General features: G+C 42.7%; 1 protein-coding gene across 1 annotated transcript in view; it reads left to right on the top strand.

The window, feature by feature from the left end:
- The window catches only part of NUDT3 (nudix hydrolase 3), a 134,729-nt gene that overhangs the window by 55,329 nt on the left and 60,204 nt on the right, over nt 1-19,196 (top strand). Inside the window, exon 2 of the mRNA XM_086706630.1 lies at nt 10,858-10,968. Within this exon, the coding sequence (XP_086562756.1) occupies nt 10,858-10,968 (111 nt within the window). The remainder of the gene's footprint in view (nt 1-10,857; nt 10,969-19,196) is intronic.

Here is a 19,196-nt window from a genome sequence, read left to right as displayed (position 1 = left end):
GCTTTCAAATGGACATTTAAATTGAAGCTGTGAAGTTCCCATCACATAGAGTGCAGGAAGCTTCACTTCTCCTGCCGGTGCCTCAACCTTTTTCTCTTTTCCCATCTGCTCCCCTCCTGTTTGTCTCTTGAAAACTGGGTATCTGTGTCCATCTGCTAACCCCAGTAGGAAGCCATAGCCCTTACATCCCTTTTTAAAAAAAAAAAAATCTTTAAGGTTTATTTATTTATTTTTAGAGAGAGGGAAGTGAAGGGGCAGAGAGAGAGAGAGAATGAGAATCCCAAGCAGACCCTTCACTGTCAGTGCAGAGCCGGATGCGGGGCTCGAATCTGTGACCCATGGGATCATGACCTGAGCTGAAATCAAGAGTTGGACGCTTAACCGACTGAGCCATCCAGGTGCCCCGCCCTTACATCCCTTTCACAGCACCCTCCTTTCTGATTAATTACCAGTCCCTGCCATTGCTGCCCCCTAAATGAGACGTAACGCACTGGGTGCTCCCCATCTCCAGGGATGCCGATCGTATCCAGGTCCCTAATCCTCTCTAACCAACCCCTCTGCCCCAGCTCCAGCCCATCACTCATTCAGCCTTCAGATTCAGGCTTCGAAAAGAAATGAAATTGCCATCTTCCTCTTCAAAAACCAAGGAGGATTCCTAGTTGCCTTCTGTTGCTGTAACTCTTTGGTATGCTTACTGTATGAGTTTTTTAGACTGGTTTCCAGTCTGATTAATCAGCCTCCTCCGTTGCCCTCTTTTTCTTTCCCATCATGCACCTTACACCATTATCAAACTGCTCGAATTGCTCAGTGTTCCCTGGATAAAATACACTGTTGGAGCATCGGCGCCTTTGCAGTTGCAGTGCCCCTGTCTGGAGCACCTCTCCTTACTGAGCTCGGGAAAGCCCTCCTCTAGGCCCCTTTCACACGTTCCTTCTGGAGAAGTGTCCTGGGACCCTCTCAGAGCCTTTTCTCCTCTCTCATACTCCTTGCTGACATGATGTTGGAGCTGCTTGGGCCCTTCATTAGATCCAAGGTTGACAAACTTTTTCCTGTAAGGGACCAGATAGAAAATATTTTTGGCTTTGTGGGGACATGTTCTTTATCAGAACTGTTCAGCTGTACCCTTGTAGCTTGAAAGCAGCCATAGGCTGTAGGTAATGAACGAGCATGGCTGTGTTCCAATAAGCTTTATTTAGGGATACTGTAACTTGAATTTCATGTAAATCCATGTTCCCAAATATTCTTCTTTTGATTTTTTTCAAACTTTTGAAAATGTAAAGACCGTTCTTACTTAGGTCATGGGCCATACAAAAACTGATGGATTTGGCCCATGGGCCACAGTGTACCAGTCCTTGCATGAGAGAGATCAGGGGTAAGCTTTATATATTTTTACACATCTCTGCCTTCCCTTCACACACACTGCCCTTCCTCCATGCCTCACTTCACTTAGAAGCAAATAATGACTGAACCAACCGTTGTTTATGGAATAAATGTTTAAGTAAGGAATTACTTAAACTATGGTAGTATCTAAACAAATGTGAAAAATAAGAGACTCATGTTGCAAATTAGTAGCCATTTTTAATATTTATTAATAAACACTTTCACAAAAGAAGGTTACAGAAGTTGCACAATCTAGAGGAGCTCACAGTCCCCTCTATGTAGAAGACAGCTCTGGCCAGGAAAGATGTGATGAGCAAATAAATAGTCTCTGCTCAGAGAATTTTGAAAATTGGCCCAAATCTTTGAATTCAGTATCAGATTACCTTCTCCATCTTTTCCTTCTGCCTGGCCTGGAGAAAGTCGTATTGTACCTTTTATCCAGTGGTGGTTAAGCTTTCAGAGGGTTTTTCATGTAGGACTTGATATGTCATGGGTGTGACAGGCTCTCAAGTGGCCCGGTGGTCAGAGTCAGACCTGGACACTTTTGAATCCTGGCTCAGCACTGATCTTTTATGTGCCCTTTGCCACATCACCAGATCATCTTCAGGCTTAGTTTCCTCATTGTTTATAATGGCAAGTATTGAATAATACCCAGCTTGTATGGTTGTTTGAAAATTAGGAATAGTGTAGTAAAAATAGATTATGTAAAAAGCCAGCACCTGGCCCAAAATGAGCACTGAATAAATACTAGCTGCTGTTGTTATTTATTTTCCCCCAGGATTGGTCTGTTTTCTTTCAGTATATACAGGAGTTGTGGGAGTGGGTTAAGGTTTACAGAAATAGCCTGGGACATTCCAGTAAGTTATGTTGAAATAGTGTGATCCAGCAACTTTTAGTCTTTGTCTTTTCCTATAACCTGCAAATATAGCCAAGTTTATTGGTTTCTTTAGGCTTATTAAAAAAATAAAAAATAAAACAGTCATCGAATACCAGGCAATATAAAGTGCTGTATGTGGTTATCTTAACATTTGGACATTAATTGAGGAAGACCGGGCAGGGCGGGGGGCAATCTGACTTCGAAGTCTAGTATTACACTCTGTACCCTGGGACTTCTACTTAAGAATGCTGTGTAGGATAGTTTGTGTCTCTGACCACTTTTTCATATTGTTCTTAAAACACCTTGTTACTTCCAAAGTTAAACTGGCAGAATATCTGTTCACAGCACAGTGTGGTAGTTCTTTGTACTAGACAGGGAACTTCCTTTCATTAAATAAACAGCCTGATTAGCTAGATAAAGTAAAGGGATGTTTATAAGGCATTTTGTAAACTGACTGTTTATGTCTGCTTGTTCCTTATGTTAGTATTTTGAGCTGCTGTGTAGGAAAAAAAATCGAAGGGTAAAATGGCTTCAGAACTCTAGGAACTGATACTATTAATGCTTGGTCCTGTGATAATTTATTGATTTATCTTGCTTGCTCATCTTTACTTACCTTTTAAATATTTTTATGAGGTCCTGTGCACAGGAACTTGCGGTGGCTGTTCTTTAAAATATCCTGTTTTCAGGGCACCTGGGTAACTCAGTGAGTTAAACTTCTGAATTCGGTTTAGGTCATGAACTGGTGGTTGGTGAGTTTGAGCCTTGCCACGGGCTCTGTGCTGACAGCTCTGAGCCTGGAGCCTGCTTCTGCCCTCTCTCTCTGCCCCTCGCCCACTGGCAGTCTCTGTCTCTCTCTCTCATAAATAAATGCTAAAAAAATTTTTTTTAATATTCTGTTTTCGGGAATCTAAGCAGCTGCAGACAATTATTCATTATTATTTCGGTCTTATTTTTCTTTTTTTAATTTGTATTTAAAAAAAATTTTTTTTAAGTTTATTTATTTTTGAGAGAGAGAGAGAGAGAGAGAGAGAGCAAGTGCATGCGCACATGCACAAGCAGGGGAGGGGCAGAGAGAAGGAGAGACAGAATCCCAAGCAAGCTCTGCACCATCAGCACACGGTCCAAGGCAGGGCTTGAACTCATGAACTGCGAGATCATGACCTGAGCCAAGATCGAGAGTCAGTCGTTTAACTGACTGTGCCACTGAGATGCCCCTTCTTTTTCTTTTTTAAGTACAATTTCTTTTTTAATGTTTCATTTATTTTTAAGAGAGAGAGCACGCGAGCAAGGGAGGGGCAAAGGGAGGGAGACAGAGGATCTGCGCTGAGGACAGAGCTCAATGCAAGGCTTGAACTCACGACCATGAGATCATGACCTGAGCCGAAGTCAGATGCTTAACCGACTGAGCCACCCAGGCACCCCTATTTTGGTCTTATTTTTAAGAAGGAGCATAGAAATGATTAGAAAGGTTTGTCTGTAGAAGCAGTTTGCAGGGTGTATCACAGAGTTCATAGTGTGTAGCCCTTGGACTGTCTGGGATATCCACACAGCTCTCTGGCAGTAACGGCAATGCTGAGGGGCCTGCTGAATGTAGGAGGCATTGCATTGTTGGAAATGAGACCCATGTTATATATATTACTGAATGTAGTTTTCTGGGAGTTGGTAATATGTCCGAGATCTATAGCTTACCTATCAGAATTTCCCATGATGTAGATCGTTACTGTAGATATTCTCATTTTTTGAGGAAAATATTTCCAGAATTATACCTGAAATATATTTACCTCCATGATGCTCTTGGTGAGGGAAATGGAAACTTATCTGATACCAAGGGTAGTGCACAGGTGGGGAGAACAGGGATAGCTCCTCTAGCTAGAACTTTGCAAAGATACATATTCTGTCTTGTGTTAGTCTCATCCTGGTTGGAAGAGTCTAAGACCATTTTTCCCCCCAAATCTCTTTTTCCCTCTTCTCAGCTCCAGTCCCACATTTATATGCTGGTCCACTGAAAATACTCATTAGATATCTCATTATATTCTCGATTCATGTGTTCAGAGGATAGCTTCCTATGGTTCCCTCCTCCACTGATACTTTTTTCTCATTTTCCTTGGAGGGCAGTTCCTCCTTTGACCCAGCCCATGGCTATCAATCACTTGGTCCTCTGGATGCTTCTTTCTGTTTATCTGAGAACCTGTAACTCCCTTCCCACTCCCATGTCTGTCCTCATCCTTTCTCAACCTGAATTCAGTGCAGAAACCTATTCTGCTTCCAAGCTTGCCCACCTCCAGCTCAAGTAAGAGTGACCTTTCTAAAACCCAAATTGGGAGGAACGCTCCTGGCTACTTCTGGTTTGGCGCTGCCCAGAAGGAATTAGTTTTTGTTTAAATAAACTCTTAAAAATTAAACACAAAAACAAATTGGGTTGTGTTATTTCTTTGCTTAAACAACTTCCTGACTTACCCATTGCCTTTAGGTTTCAATCCAAACTCTTTATAATTAGACCCTTGCCATTTTGTTCAACCTCCCTAAGTAACCCCTTCTGGATGCTTTCCGTGCTCCTTTTTTCAAGCGCTTGTTTATTCATTCAGCCTTTGGTCCATTCTTTCATTTGCTCATTAAACCTTTATTGGCCACTAATATGGGTCAAGCTTTGTGCTTAAGGCTTGGGTCTGAGGCAGTCAACAGAACGGATCCTTAGACATTTCACTGACCTCTCACACTGTTAATCAGGATTGATTAGGTTATGCTGCAGTAACAAATTTACCCTGAAATCTCATTGTTTTAACACAACACAATTGTATTCCTTGTACGATGCCACTCAGTCTTGGGTTGTCAGAGGCTCTGCTCTACATAGGAACCCTTCCATTTAGAGGCCCTGGCTTATAGCTACACCAGCTAGAACTCACTGTGCTCCTGGGCACTGGGACAGAGGAAGAGAGAAGCTGGATGGGCTTCTCCCTGCCTCAGCCCAGAAGTGACATGTGTCCCTTCTGCTCACATTTCATTAGCCAGAACTAGTCAGATGGCCCCACCTAATAGCAGGAGGGCTTGGAATACCATCGACAAGAACATAAAATATCTGGTGAGCATGATGGTCCCTGCCACAGGCCCTGAAGTATAGTTACCTGACTTCTGGTCTGTCCTATCCACTGGACTTCAAATTTCTCAAGAGCTGGGATTGTATCTATCTTGCTTTTGTGTCCTAAACACGTGGGCACACTGTAGGCTTCTGATTTTTGTTGAATCAATGTCCTTCTTGAGCTTGAATTTAACTCAGGTCACTTCTTTTAAGAAGCCTTCCCTTGTCATCTCTCTACTGTCCTCCCCCCAGCCTAGATTAGGTGTTTCTTTTCAGTGTCTTTGGGGTATCCTGTGCATACCTCAACCAAAGCACTCCTCACCCTGTATTACTACTCTTTTTTTCTTTCTTATTTTTTCTTCCCTCTCTCCACTAGATACTCCTTTCCTGGGTAAGAGGCTTTCTTTTATATTCTTTTGAGAAGTTGTATTAAGCATTACTTTTTTAAAGTTTATTTATTTATTTTGAGAGAGACAGAGACAGTACTGTTGGGGAGGGGGCAGAGAGAGAGAGAGAGAGAGACACACACACACACAAACACAGACACACACAGACACACACACAGACACACACACACACACACACACACACACACACACACACACACACACTCTCTCTCTCTCTCTCTCTCTCTCTCTCTCTCTATCCCAAGCAGGCCCCAAGCTGCCAGTGCAGAGCTCAATGTGGGGCTCTGACCCACGAAGCTGTGAAATCATGACCCAAGCCGAAACCAAGAGTTGGGACACTTAATGGACTGAGCCACCCAGGTGTCCCTGGATTAAGCATTATTAAAGCAATTTAAGAAACCTTAAAAAATAAAACTTTACTGTTCCAAGCTTAAGTCCATGATAGAAATCTTATCCTGTTAGGTTTATTATTCCCACAGATTTCCTAGTCTTTCATTGTATACCTGTGTCCCTAATCAATATAATGATTTTCCTCTGTGTCCATGTGGATAACAACTTGTCCCAGCCCCACTGTTGATTTTTCCCTGCTCTGTAGGGCTAGCTGCATCATGTTCATATGTGGGTGGGTTAGCCATCTCTGTACTGATATCACCTGTCTTGGTGATAAGAGTTTCATGAAGGGTCTAATTAATACCTGGTTGTCCAGTCCCCTACTTTGATCTGCCTTAAAATTGCAGGGGTTTTCATCTTTGCAACCGCCATTCCTAGTTTATAACAATGCTGAATGAATGTTTGTTGAATAAATAACAAATTCTGTGGTTGTTTTCCTTAGTATGTTGTTTTCAGATTTAGGAGCTTTGCCATTTGATTTCTTTTCTGATAATTTTATATTTAAAAATCAAGCTTCAGAATCAAAATTTACTGACCAGAAACGCCACTTAGTGTTTTATAAGATAGGAAGGAGTAAAGCCTCTGGCTAAAGGAAAGATGTTTTGTTTTTCAATGGGTTGTCAAGGAAACTTAGGAGAACTGTTTACTGGTAATGGTGTTTGCTTTGAAGTGTGACTACAAAGTAATGAGGCTTATTTTTCCCAATGTCTGTATTATACATAGTCTGACCTCATGTAGGCCTGCTTTGAATGTGCAAAGTAGTAGTGACACTTGCAAGATTTACTAATTAATATTTCACATTGATTGAAATTTAGAAATGAAATTATACTTTATGTTAGAGGTTTCCTTTGCTTTAGCTTTAGTATTGTCCCCATGAAGTTCTTTCATTTGGACTATAACCTAATTGAATGGCCCTAGTCAGCCTTTTAAGCAAATGCTTAGGTTCAGAATGGCTACGTAACACTGCCAACAAGTGGGAGAATTCTAGGAAGAAAGACTACATGTTCTTTATATAACAAATCCTTGAAAGATTAACCCATTTTCTACCCTTTCTTGAGTTTTCCTTGCAGGTTGGATTGGTATGATTTAAATGCCAATATCCAGAGAGTCTCGGGAGGACTTTTTAAAAAAAACTTTTTGGGGCGCCTGGGTGGCTCAGTCGGTTAAGCGGCCGACTTCAGCTCAGGTCATGATCTCACGGTCCGTGAGTTCGAGCCCCGCGTCGGGCTCTGTGCTGACAGCTCAGAGCCTGGAGCCTGTTTCAAATTCTGTGTCTCCCTCTCTCTGACCCTCCCCCGTTCATGCTCTGTCTCTCTCTGTCTCAAAAATAAATAAACGTTAAAAAAAAAAAATTTTTTTTAAAAAACATTATAAAAAAAAAACTTTTAACAAACATGATTGCGTTTGGGCTTATTTTTATTTTGAGAAGGAATTTTTAAAAATATAAGATTTGCCACAATTATCACAAGATGGGAGGAGTGTGGCAGTGATTCCCTCCCCCCCTTTTTTTTTTCTTGAGAGATCAAGAGAAGAGAGAACATGAGTGGGGGAGGGACAGAGAGAGAGAGGGAGAGAGAAAGAGAGAGAGGGAGAGAAAGAAAGAATCCCAAGCAGGGTTCCCACTGTCAGCACAGAGCCGGATGCAGGCCTCGAACCCACACACATGAGATCATGACCTCAGCCAAAACCAAGAATCGGATGGCTAACAAATTGAGCTACCCAAGCACCCTTGCCCTTTTCTTTTATGGAAATAGTGTATTATTTCAGCTTTATAATTTAATATGATGTAAAACTAAGGATCACTTCTTGGAAGGCTACTCCCCTGGAATATAGACTCTGAGGAAAAAAGTAGTGGCACTGACTCCTAAATTTAGCTTTTGAAAAGTTACTGTGACCTTAAAACCAGTTTTATTTTATTGAGATGAAGCTCACATAACATGACATTAACCATTTAAAAGTGAACGAGTCAGTGGCATTTGGTACCACTAATTCAGTGGCATTTAGCAACCTTTGTATAGTTTCAAAATACTGTGGTCACCCCAAAATAAAATCCTGCTCTCCATTCTTCCCTTCCCCCAGTCCCTGGCAACCACCAGTTTGCTTTCTCTCCTCTCTCTTGATTTACCTATTCTGTATATTTCACATCAGCGGAATCTTACAGTATGTGACTTTTGAGCCTGGCTTTTACTTCGCCTGATATTTTGAAAGTTCATCCACACAGTACTTCATTCTTTTTTAATGGCAGAATAATATTCCTATGTGTGTGAATGCCACATTTTGTTATCCACTCACTGATCGGCATTTAAGTTGTTTCTACTTTTTGGCTAGAGTAAATAATGCTGCTGTGAATATTTGTGTGTAAGTATTTGAGTGCCTGTTTTCAGTTCTTTTGGGTGTATACCTAGGAGTAGAATTGCTAAGTCACGTGGTAATTTTTTATTTAACTTTTCAGGAACCACCAAACTTTCCACAGTGCCTGAGCTATTTTACATTCTTACCCAATGTTTGAGGGTTCCGATTTTTCTACATCCTTGCCAGTTCTTGTTATTTTTAAAAATTATAGCCATTCTTGTGGGTGTGAAGTGGCATCTCATGGTAGTTTTACTTTGCACTTTCCTGGTGACTAATGGTGTTGAGCATCTTTTCATGCGCTTCATGGCTATTTGTAGATCTTCTTTGGAGAAATGCTGCTTCTTTTGGAGAAATGTCTTTTTGTTATTGTTGTAAGAGTTTTTATATTTTTATGTATTTATATTTTGGATACCAGACCCTGATCAGATAGATGATTTGCAAATATTTCCTCCCATTCTGTAAGTCGTTTTTTCACATTCTTGATAATGAAATGACCTTTGATGCACAGAAGATTCTAATTTTGATGAAGTCCAACTTATCTAGTTTTAGTTGTTGTTCATACTCTTGGTGTGTCATGTGAATTGGCATATCTTGCCAAATTCAAGGTCATGAAGATTTATTGCTATTTTATTTATTTTTTATTTTTTTAATTTTTTTTTAAGTAAACTCCATCCCCAGTGTGAGGCTCAAACACATGACCCCAAGGTCAAGAGTCACACATTCTACCCACTAAGCCAGCCAGGCATCTCAGATTTATTGCTGGTGGGTGTACAATGAGGACTCTTATTTTAAAAACAAAATTTCGGGGGCGGGTGCCTGGGTGGCTTAGTTGGTTAAGTGTCCAACTTCGGCTCAGGTCATGATCTTGTGGTTCATGAGTCTGAGACCCACATTGGGCACTCTACTGTCAGAGAAGAACCCACTTCGGATCCTCTGTCCTCCCCTCCCTGGCTTGTGCCCTCTCACTCTCTCTCTCAAAAATAAACATTAAACAAACACCCACAAAATTTCATAGAACCTCCACATTTTACTTTAACCTCCCTTAGATTATACATTTATACACATCACCCAAAAACTGTGGGTTTCATATTATCTTAAATTACTCTGCATTATGCAAAGCAGAACCTAAGTATACTTAACAAATGAAATAGTACTTGTAAATTTAAAGACATTATTTTCTCCACCCATGGGCTATATTTTGGTGACTATATATGGATTCATGGATTTTCTTTTTAACTCCAGACCCCCTCTGAGTCAGCAGATCACAGATTTTATAGAGGAGCACCAGGGGACTGTATCATGACATGCAGAAAAGGGATTAAGGATGAAGAAAAAGGTAGCATTTCCAGGGGCCCAGGTAGTTGCAGAAATGTCAAGGGAGAACGGGGAGATGACTAAAAGGTAGGTCACCGGAAGTCAGAGGTGGAATCTGTAAGGGCTCCAGAGGACGCAGCGTTTGCTTTCAGGCAACAAGAATGACTGCAGAGTGGAAGTGAAGTTCAAGGGGGAGTGTGTTGGGATTAGGGCTGGACACTCAAAAGACATCATCAGAAAGTGATGGTTTAGGGAGCAATAGAGGATTCCTTTAGTTTTAGAAGTAATGCCAACCCAGTTCTACCTCCAAAGGAGGAGTCCACCTGACTGTTTAGCTCCTGTCCTGGAGAAGGATAAGGAAAAGGAGCCGGGGAAATCCTAGATTTTATTTCAGCCGTGATTAGAATGCAGTTAATTTTGAATTAATAATACTGTAGTCTGTATCCGTATTTTGTGTGTGTGTTTGGTTGGTTTTCTCATTTCTTAAAATTTTTTCGTAAAAAGTATCCAGTTTTCTCTCAGCTGCAAGCATGATGAGGTTTTTCAACTTGACCTGTAGATGAGGGAGTTGGGTTCTCAGGACACTCTTAGAGCTTGGGGTGGTGATGGGCCAGGAGCTGGGACACACGGGAGTGAGGACCTGGGAGGGAAAGTGTTGGGACTGTGGTGCCAACCAGGGCTAAGGACTGCTTTCCTTCTGGCCAGCCCTTCACAGCGCTCACAGGCTCATCAGTGACTTTCCACCCCCCCCTCCCCGCCCCCAGTCCTTGTCAGCTCTGTGTTCAAAGGGCTTTAGAGAAAGGAGCTAAGAAGAGGATAGATAGGCCTGAGGGGAACGTAGAGGTAATGGCCATTGGTTCACATGCCCTTCTGCTTTTACAAGGCGGATTGTCTGCTTTTTCCAATAGAAATAAAAGCTACCTTACCAGAAGTGACCTGGAGAGATCGAAACAAAAAATAGGCTTAGGTACTTAGACTTTGGTGGTGTTTAAGAGTCTGAGTTTATACAAACGTGTCTTTTTTGTGTTTTTAACTGCTCATGTAATCTCTGTGACTTTCAGGTGCTACTCGTGAGCAGTAGTCGCCATCCAGACCGATGGATTGTCCCTGGGGGAGGCATGGAGCCCGAGGAGGAGCCGAGTGTGGCGGCAGTCCGTGAAGTCTGTGAGGAGGTGAGCGTTGAGAACAAAGGGCACGGCAGTACCTTGTAATCCTGCATCTGTCACGTCTGTGTAGTTCTTTATCACCACCCACTGACTAGACATGCTCCTGATCCCAGAAGGAAGGCATTTAACAGTTACCCTGTGCTTCCTTGATGACAGGGGTGATCGGGTTGTGACGTGGTCATGTTTGTCAGGCACTCTGTGCAGGGAGAGGGCTCATAGTAGTGACTGTATCTAATTATTCCAGACAGTTTTTGTGATTTCCCATGGAGCTCTTTCAGCATCGCCTCTGTCACCTGTGGCAGAAGATCAAGAACAAATAGTTCATCAGCCCTAAGAAATCAGAGGAACAGGCAGTATTGATATAAATGGCTCATTCTCATTAACCTTTAGATGAGGAGGTGGTGGCCCTTATTTTCCTATGCTTCCTGAGTCCTGGCCTTAGAACAGTGGTTAACGCAGCAGTTCTGTTAGCCAGAAGATGTTATTAATGGTGCCATTAGATAATAGCATCTTCTTTGTTTTTTAGTCACATGACATTCAGCATATATATACTGAATTCCTGGGCTATGCCCAGTATATCTTACTAGATACTCTAGAATAAGTAGTCGGAAGAAGTAAAGTCTTGGGCCCCTAGTTCCCTTACTTTGAGGAAACTAAGAAAGAGATTGCAGTTCAAAGCCAGGAGGAAGAAACTGACTAACATTCCTCCATAGCCTGCTGTGCTCTGCTTACATGATTTCACTTAAGATTCCTAACTTGGTGGTGTGTTTTATCACCCTCATTTACTTGCCCTCGCCACATAGTTGGTGCTTTTTAGATCTATTTCTTTGTTCCAGAGGGAATTTAAAACTGATTCTAAGGACGTATAAAATCGCACTAAGAATGAGTCTAACTCCTACAGTTCTTCCGTGTTCAGCCCTTGCTGAAGTCCTCTGAGACTGACTTACTCTTGGAATACTCAAGGAGTTCTTTGCTTGCTCTGAAACTCCTGCAGACTTGTGTTGGCTCGTGTGCCTCTACCTTCTATCATATATCTGGTGTCCATAACTAGACTATAATCTCTGGGAGCAAAGCGTATGTTTTAAAGTTTAAATCCTCCCTTCCTGTGCCTCGTACACAGGTAGGTAAATGGAAAGTAATGAATACATGCTTCCATGACAGATGGAGTAATGGATGGAACAGTAAAAGTCCTGAAGAGTCCCCCTTTCTTATCAGACCTGGGATAATGGGGAATGCACAGGGGCAGGGTGGCCTGGAGGGGCAGATGTGATTCTGTACTCTGCCCTCCCATGCTGCAGGGCTGCACATCTTTGCCTGGTCCTTGGAAGATCTCAGAGGCTTGACTGTTTAAGTGGCAGGACCAGTTGGTGGACCTAAGCTGCACACTCTTAATTCAGATCCACTTGGCTCCTGTAGGTTCTAAGACACGTAAAGCAAAAGTCATGTTTGAAAGCTTCTGTGGCAGTTGTGGATTAAGAAAGGTGGTTGGAAGGCCTGAGATAGAGGGTTCTAGAACAGAGAGAAAGGAAAAGGTTCAGAAACTTTACAAAACTTGCTACTTGGTTTTAGGAGTCATGGGGGGAATCTGACAGCTGTACCATTGTGGAGCACGTTGGGATTGGCGTCTGTCTCTGGAGAACTTATATTGCTGTTACTGTTGTTTGATTTTGAGAGTTACAGTTGAGTCATCCCTGACTATACACATGCAGCGAAGATGGAGAGAGCTAGGAGAAATGCATTGAGGGGCAAGAAAGGGTGTAGGGCACCCCGCTCACCTTTGTTTCCTGGAAAATGCCATCCCACGCGCCTGAGTTGGTGAGAGGGAGGCTGTGGTGAAGGAGGAGGCAGAATGCTTGTGATTTGAGAAGGTAGTGGCGCAGCACCGAAATGAATCATGTCCTCATATGTTCAGGATCCCCCTCCCTCCTGTCCGGATGGGGTCCTGAGCTTGAAATTAAGCCCTGCTTGACTCTGAGCAGATTTCCCCCCTCCCGTCAAAGGAGAGTCCTGCCACACTATATACTTTATTCTAGCATTATTGAGAGATAAAGAATGGGAACTGCTTGCAACTTTAGAATACGGTACCGAATAAATCAAATGTTTGCACAGACAGTAAACATTAGTGAAATATGTCATTACGAAAACAAACATTTCAGTGGCTTCTATCAAAATAGAAGGGATGGTTTTTCCAATTCCACATCCGTCAACAGAGTACAAGACTTGGAATCAGAGAGGATATAGATAGATTTTTTTTTTTTTTTAATTGCCCTTGAAAGGTAGCTTTTGTAAGCAGAAATCGCTATTCAGGGAGTTTATTTAGGTTTCAAAATGTTATGACTTTTGTGAAAGTACACATTCAAAAACTTTTTTTTTTTTCATAATGCTCACAGCTCTGTTCTCTAGATAAACATAGAAGATTTTACTAGTCACTTTTAGATAATATTTAGACCAGTTAATTGAAGACCTTCAGGTGTTTCAAATTGGTTTTATACAGCTAAATGTATTTTATTGCTTTCTAAAGAACTTCAGTTATCTGATTTAAAAAAATAAAACCCTGGGGTGCCTGGGTGGCTCAGTCAGTTGGGCATCCAACTTCAGCTCAGGTCATGATCTCACAGTTCGTGAGTTCAAGGCCCATGTTGGGTTCTGTGCTGACAGCTCAGAACCTGGAGCCTATTTCGGATTCTTTGTCTCCCTCTCTCTCTGCCCCTCCCCTTGTCACACTCTCTCAAAAATAAATAAACATTAAAAAATTAAAAAATAAAATAAAGCCCTGATGAAGCTCTTCAACTGAAGTCCTGTGAATCTCATACATTAAACTTACAAACTAGGCGAGTCTTAAATTCTTTAAATATTCCCATAATATATGTAAACTTACTAAGATTTTCAACTTAAAAACACAAGTCAGAAAGAAATTATTCAATTATACTTTCAAAACTGGGGTTACAATCTAATAGGCCAAGTTTTTTTTTTTTTTTTTTATAATCTCTACGCCCAACTGGGGCTCAAACTTAAAACCACAAGATCGAGAGTCGCATGCTGTATGACTGAGCCAGCCAGGCGCCCGAGGCCAGATTCTTTTACATATTACAAAATCATAAAATATGCCTGGTTTCCTTTGTTTTTTGTTTTTTGTTTTCTTAAGTTTATTTATTTATTTTGAGAGAGAGAGAATCCCAATCAGGCTCCGCCCTCTAATCCCAGCGTCCGATGAAGGCTTGATCCCATGAACCATAAGATCATCATCTGACCTGAAATCAAGATTCCCTGGTCATCTTCTTAACATAGAAATATATTATGGTTTTGAGGTGCCTGGGTGGCTCAGTCAGTTAAGCGTCCGACTTTGGCCTAGGTCATGATCTCGCGATTCGTTGAGTTCGAGCTCTCTCAAAAATAAATAAATGTTAAAAAAAATTTTTTTTTAAATAAAAAAAAATATATTATGGTTTTGATTCCCTTAAACATTTTTTTAATTAAAAAAATTTTTTTAACGTTTACTTTTGAGAGAGAGAGAAAGAAAGAGAGAGACAGCATAAGCAGGGGAGGGACAGGGAGAGAGGGAGACACAGAATCCGAAGGAGGCTCCAGGTTCTGAGCTGTCAGCACAGAGCCGGACGTGGGGCTCAAACCCACGAACCGTGAGATCATGACCTGAACCAAAGTTGGAGGCTTAACTGACTGAGCCACCCAGGAGCCTTTCCCTTAAACATTTCTTTATTTCATTCTAAATATTTTCAGCATTGCACCAGGATAGGGTGGTTCAGTTGGTTAATTGACTGTTGATTTCTGCTCAGGTCATGATCTCACAATTCATGAGATCAGGCCCTGCTGCAGAGCCTGCTTGGGATTCTCTCTCTCTCTCCCCCTCCGCTGCTTGTGCTCACTCACTCTCTCTCAAAAATAAATAAACATTAAGAAAAAGAAAAAGAAAGAAAGATGTTTACCCACCAAAGAAACCAGGCCCTTCCTGTTAAGCGAGACCAAGACTCTTTGGTGGCCTGGTAGGAAATGCTGATCCAGACCACTGTTGTTCTGTCAAGGTATAACTGTGGGGTGCCTTGGTGGCTCCGTTGGTTAAGCATTGGACTCTTAGTTTTGGCTTAGGCATGATCTCGCAGTTCATGGATTTGAGTCCCACGATGGGCTCTGCGCTGGTGGTATGGAGGAATCTGCTTGGGATTCTCTATCTCCCCTTCTCTCCCTCCCCATCCCCTGCTTATGTTTGCTTTCCCTCTCCCTCTCCCTCTCCCTCTCCCTCTCCCTCTCCCTCTCCCTCTCCCTCTCCCTCTCCCTCTCCCTCTCCCTCTCCCTCTCCCTCTCTCTGTTTATAAATAAATAAACTTAAAAAAAAAAAAGAGGGTAGCTTCGGGGCACCTGGGTGGCTCGGTCGGTTAAGCGTCCGACTTCGGCTCAGGTCATGATCTCACGGTCCGTGGGTTCAAGCCCCGCGTCGGGCTCTGTGCTGACAGCTCAGAGCCTGGAGCCTGTTTCAGATTCTGTGTCTCCCTCTCTCTGTGACCCTCCCCCATTCATGCTCTGTCTCTCTCTGTCTCAAAAATAAATAAACGTTAAAAAAAAATTAAAAAAAAAAAAAAAGAGGGTAGCTTCAAAAGCCTGGTGTCGTGGAGTCCACGTTGGGTGGGAATGGGTGTTGAGTGAGCACTTTGCAGTATCCGGCACACGTGGCTAACTTGGTCCTTCAGCCTGCAGGCTCCTTCCTCGATCAAGCCTTTGTGATTCCTCCCTGCAGACTCAGTCTTCTTGCTGTGTGTTTCCATTGCAGTCTGTGCTTCCTAGCGTTGTAGTGCTTATCATTGGTACCGCTGGCTTAATTGTGTCCTGTGCTAGACTTCACATTCTCTGTAGTCAGACGCTGTTCTCTTTTGCTCACTGTTCCATCTGCAGTGCTTATTAACACACAGCAAGTGCTTCACAAAATAAATGTTTCCTTTGTTTACGTGACCCCTAGAGCAGCCACATAAATATGAGGTAGGCCCTTTTTGGGTTGCCAGGAGCAAACATGACAGGTGTCTCAGAACTGTGCCTACAGGCTGTGCAGAACTGGAAACTTGGGTCACAGCGCACAGGAGGGCCTCGCTCACGGTGGGTGGAGTGACGGTGGGAATGCAGTGTAGCTCAAGGAGCCTGGTCGCTGCACCTGTGGCCCAGCCCCTGTCTTCCACGGGGATGATGCCTTTCTAATCTCTCTCAGTGTCCTGGCTTCTGCTTACCACCTTCTGTGTTTTCCCTCCTATGTGCGCCACACTCGGCCTTCCCGACAGAGGTGACCTGTGGGCACAGCTGCCGGGTGACATCATCGGCCTCTGGCTATTTTGAAGACGTTTGCCTCAACTTTGCATCAGTTGCTGATTTCTTATTTCTCGCTGCGCTCAGAGTGTCCAGATCATGTGCTATAAAAGCATGGCGGCTGGTGCTTCAGAACACCTGCAGCAGCTTTGCCGGGAGGATCCCGTGTATGTAGTAAAAGAAAATATTTACTAACACAGGAAAATGTTTGTGACACATTCCTAAGTGGTCAAAGCAGACTCAAAAACAGGATTTGTGACATAAAACCATTCAGTGGAAAAGAAATGTGTGTGTCTACTTGTGTGGAAAAAATGAATAACACTGGTTGCACACTACGTGCCAAGCTCTGTTCTAAGCATTTTGCAAATGTTGCCTCATCGAATTCTCTCCGGACTCTCTGAGCTGGGGGCTGTTACTGTCTACATTTTACAGGTGAGAAAAAACAGGTTCAGTGAGATTAAGTATTTTGTCCAAACAAATTGTGCCCAGCTAAGTGTGCTCAAGGTACAACCAGGTGCGATAACACCGTGATATCAAGGATCATGGTTGTCTCAGGAGTGCACAGGTGCTCTCTCGTTATCTCCAGCCTTACCAGTCTTACAGTCCAGAGCATCTAGTCTCAGCACGCATGCTCCTCTAATTCTATGCTCCTTGAAAGAAGCTCTACCAAAATGCTCATGGTGGTTCTCTGGGTTAGCTCATAGATTATCAAGTTTTTTCCATGGAACATACATATATGTTATTAGTGGAAGAATTTTCTATATAAACATGAATGGAGTGAAATTATTAAGTCTGGCATGGCGTCGCCAGGCCAACGTACCATTAGACTCAACCTGTTCTGAAGGTTTGTTTAACCCGGCTTAAAAATTTCAGCATATTGGCTGAATTTCAGAAACCGATAAATCTGTAGCACTTGAAACATTAGCAGTCACATCTAACGGGCTAAAATATTCCCTTTTGGAAACTGGCATCCATTTTTTAGCTGCTTATAGTCAGAATCCTATTACAGTGACCCGTCAAAGGGTGAGAAGGATGAGGCTTTCTCCCAGGACCAAGCAGGGGCCTTGGAAACAGTGCATCTCTAGCCCAGGGCAGCAAAGGCTTGTGTGAGCCAGCCATGTGACACCCTCTGTAATGAAAAGAAAAGCACCTCTTTGTGTAGTTTTCAGAGCTATTCTTTCTTGCTAATTCAAAAGGAAAGGTAAAACTTTTGGCTGACAGGGAGAAAAGAGAGAAACTGGATCTGAAACTGTTCTGTCTTCTGTTCGTTATATCCCCCGTTCTCACCTCAGGCGAACCAAGAGCGTTATCACAAAGGTAAAGAACATCGGAAAACAGAATCGGGAGAAAAATACGTGCATACTTTCAACTGCCTCCTCTTCAAGGATGACAGAGATGGGTACCTTCTGCCTCTAGAGAAACGTAGTCAGTGATGACACTTGACAGTAGGTGGCCAGATTCCAGCTCCTTTTATCTGCTGCTTCGCGTCTGGACAGGGCCCGTATCCTCAGCACCATTTGCAGCACACCAACTATAAAGTATTTGTAGGCAGCCTGATAATTGATCTGTGACATAGACACAGCTTTTAAAAAAATGTAGCTTGTTCTCTCACTTCCTCACTTGAGTCCTAATATCACACTTCCCTGCTACTCCTCTGGCTCTTACCACCTGTTGCTTTGCGGTATAAACTCGCCATCTTGGAAATTTCTGTAGATTAGTTAGTGATGTCTTCTACTTCCCTGTACCTCTTGCTGTCCTTTCGTAAGTTTTTAATACACTGTACAAAAAGCAAAACTTTCACCACATGTTTGACTTAATTCACCTTCATTTAGGAAAGTTTTTTTTTGAGCAGCCAGGTGCCGTAACATAGTATCAAGGATCATGGTCGTCTCAGGAGTGCCCAGGTGCTCTCTGGTTATCTCTAGCCTTACTGATCTTACATCATCCCATCAAAATCTCTTGTATCCTTTCAAAAATCTGTATCGGGGTGACTGGGTGGCTCAGTCGGTTGGGTGTCTGACTTGGGCTCAGGTTATAATCTCAGGGTTTGTGAGTTTGAGCCCTGTATCGGGCTCACTGCTGTCAGCATGGAGCCCACTTCAGATCCTCCGTCCCCCTCTCTCTCTGCCCCCCTCCCCCCCCCCGCTCACGTACTGTCGCTCTCTCTCAAAAATAAAGAAAGCATTAAAAAAAGAAAGAAAAATCTATATCATCTCAGGGTGCCTGGGTAGTTGAGTCAAGTAAGCATTTGACTCTTGATTTCGGCTCAGATCACGATTTCACCACTGTGAGACTGAGCCTCACATAGGGTTCCTCACTGAGTGTGGAGTCTGCTTAAGATTCTCTCTCTTTCTTGGGGCGCCTGGGTGGCTCATCTGAGTGTCAGACTCTTGATTTCTGCTCAGGTCATGATCTCACAATTTATGAGTTTGAGCCCTGCATTGGGTTCTGTGCTGACAGCAAGGAGCCTGCTTGGGATCCTCTGTCTCCCTCTCTCTGCCTGCCCCTGCTCACTGACTGTCTCTCTCTCTCAAGATAACTAAATAAACACTAAAAAAAAAAAAAGATTCTCTCTCTTCCTCTGCCCTTCTCCCCTCCTCATGTACTCGCTCTAAAATGGAAAAAAAAAATCCGTATCCTCTTATCCCCCTTCTTGTACTGTGTGTTCCCTGTCCCTGCAAAACAATGGTTGTACTCTCTAATATATGTGTCATAGCAACTGGAAGTCTCCATATGGAATCTCAGAACCGTCTCTAACAGGGAAGTAGTATTTCATGTCTCTTGTTAACATTTTGGAAACAATTTTTAAAAAGCCTATACCTACTTGGGAATAATTTAAAATACTATTTTGTCAACCTTTTTTTTTTTTCTTTAGGTCGTAAGTGTTTGTATTCAGAGTGGAGAAAAACGTGAAGGCTCTGTGTGAC

This window comes from Puma concolor, chromosome B2, assembly GCF_028749965.1.
Source record: "Puma concolor isolate L17-30 chromosome B2, mPumCon1.1.hap2, whole genome shotgun sequence".
NCBI lineage: Eukaryota > Metazoa > Chordata > Mammalia > Carnivora > Felidae > Puma > Puma concolor.
Note: the sequence above shows the minus strand (reverse complement) of the source record. Positions and strands in the feature narration are given on the sequence as shown.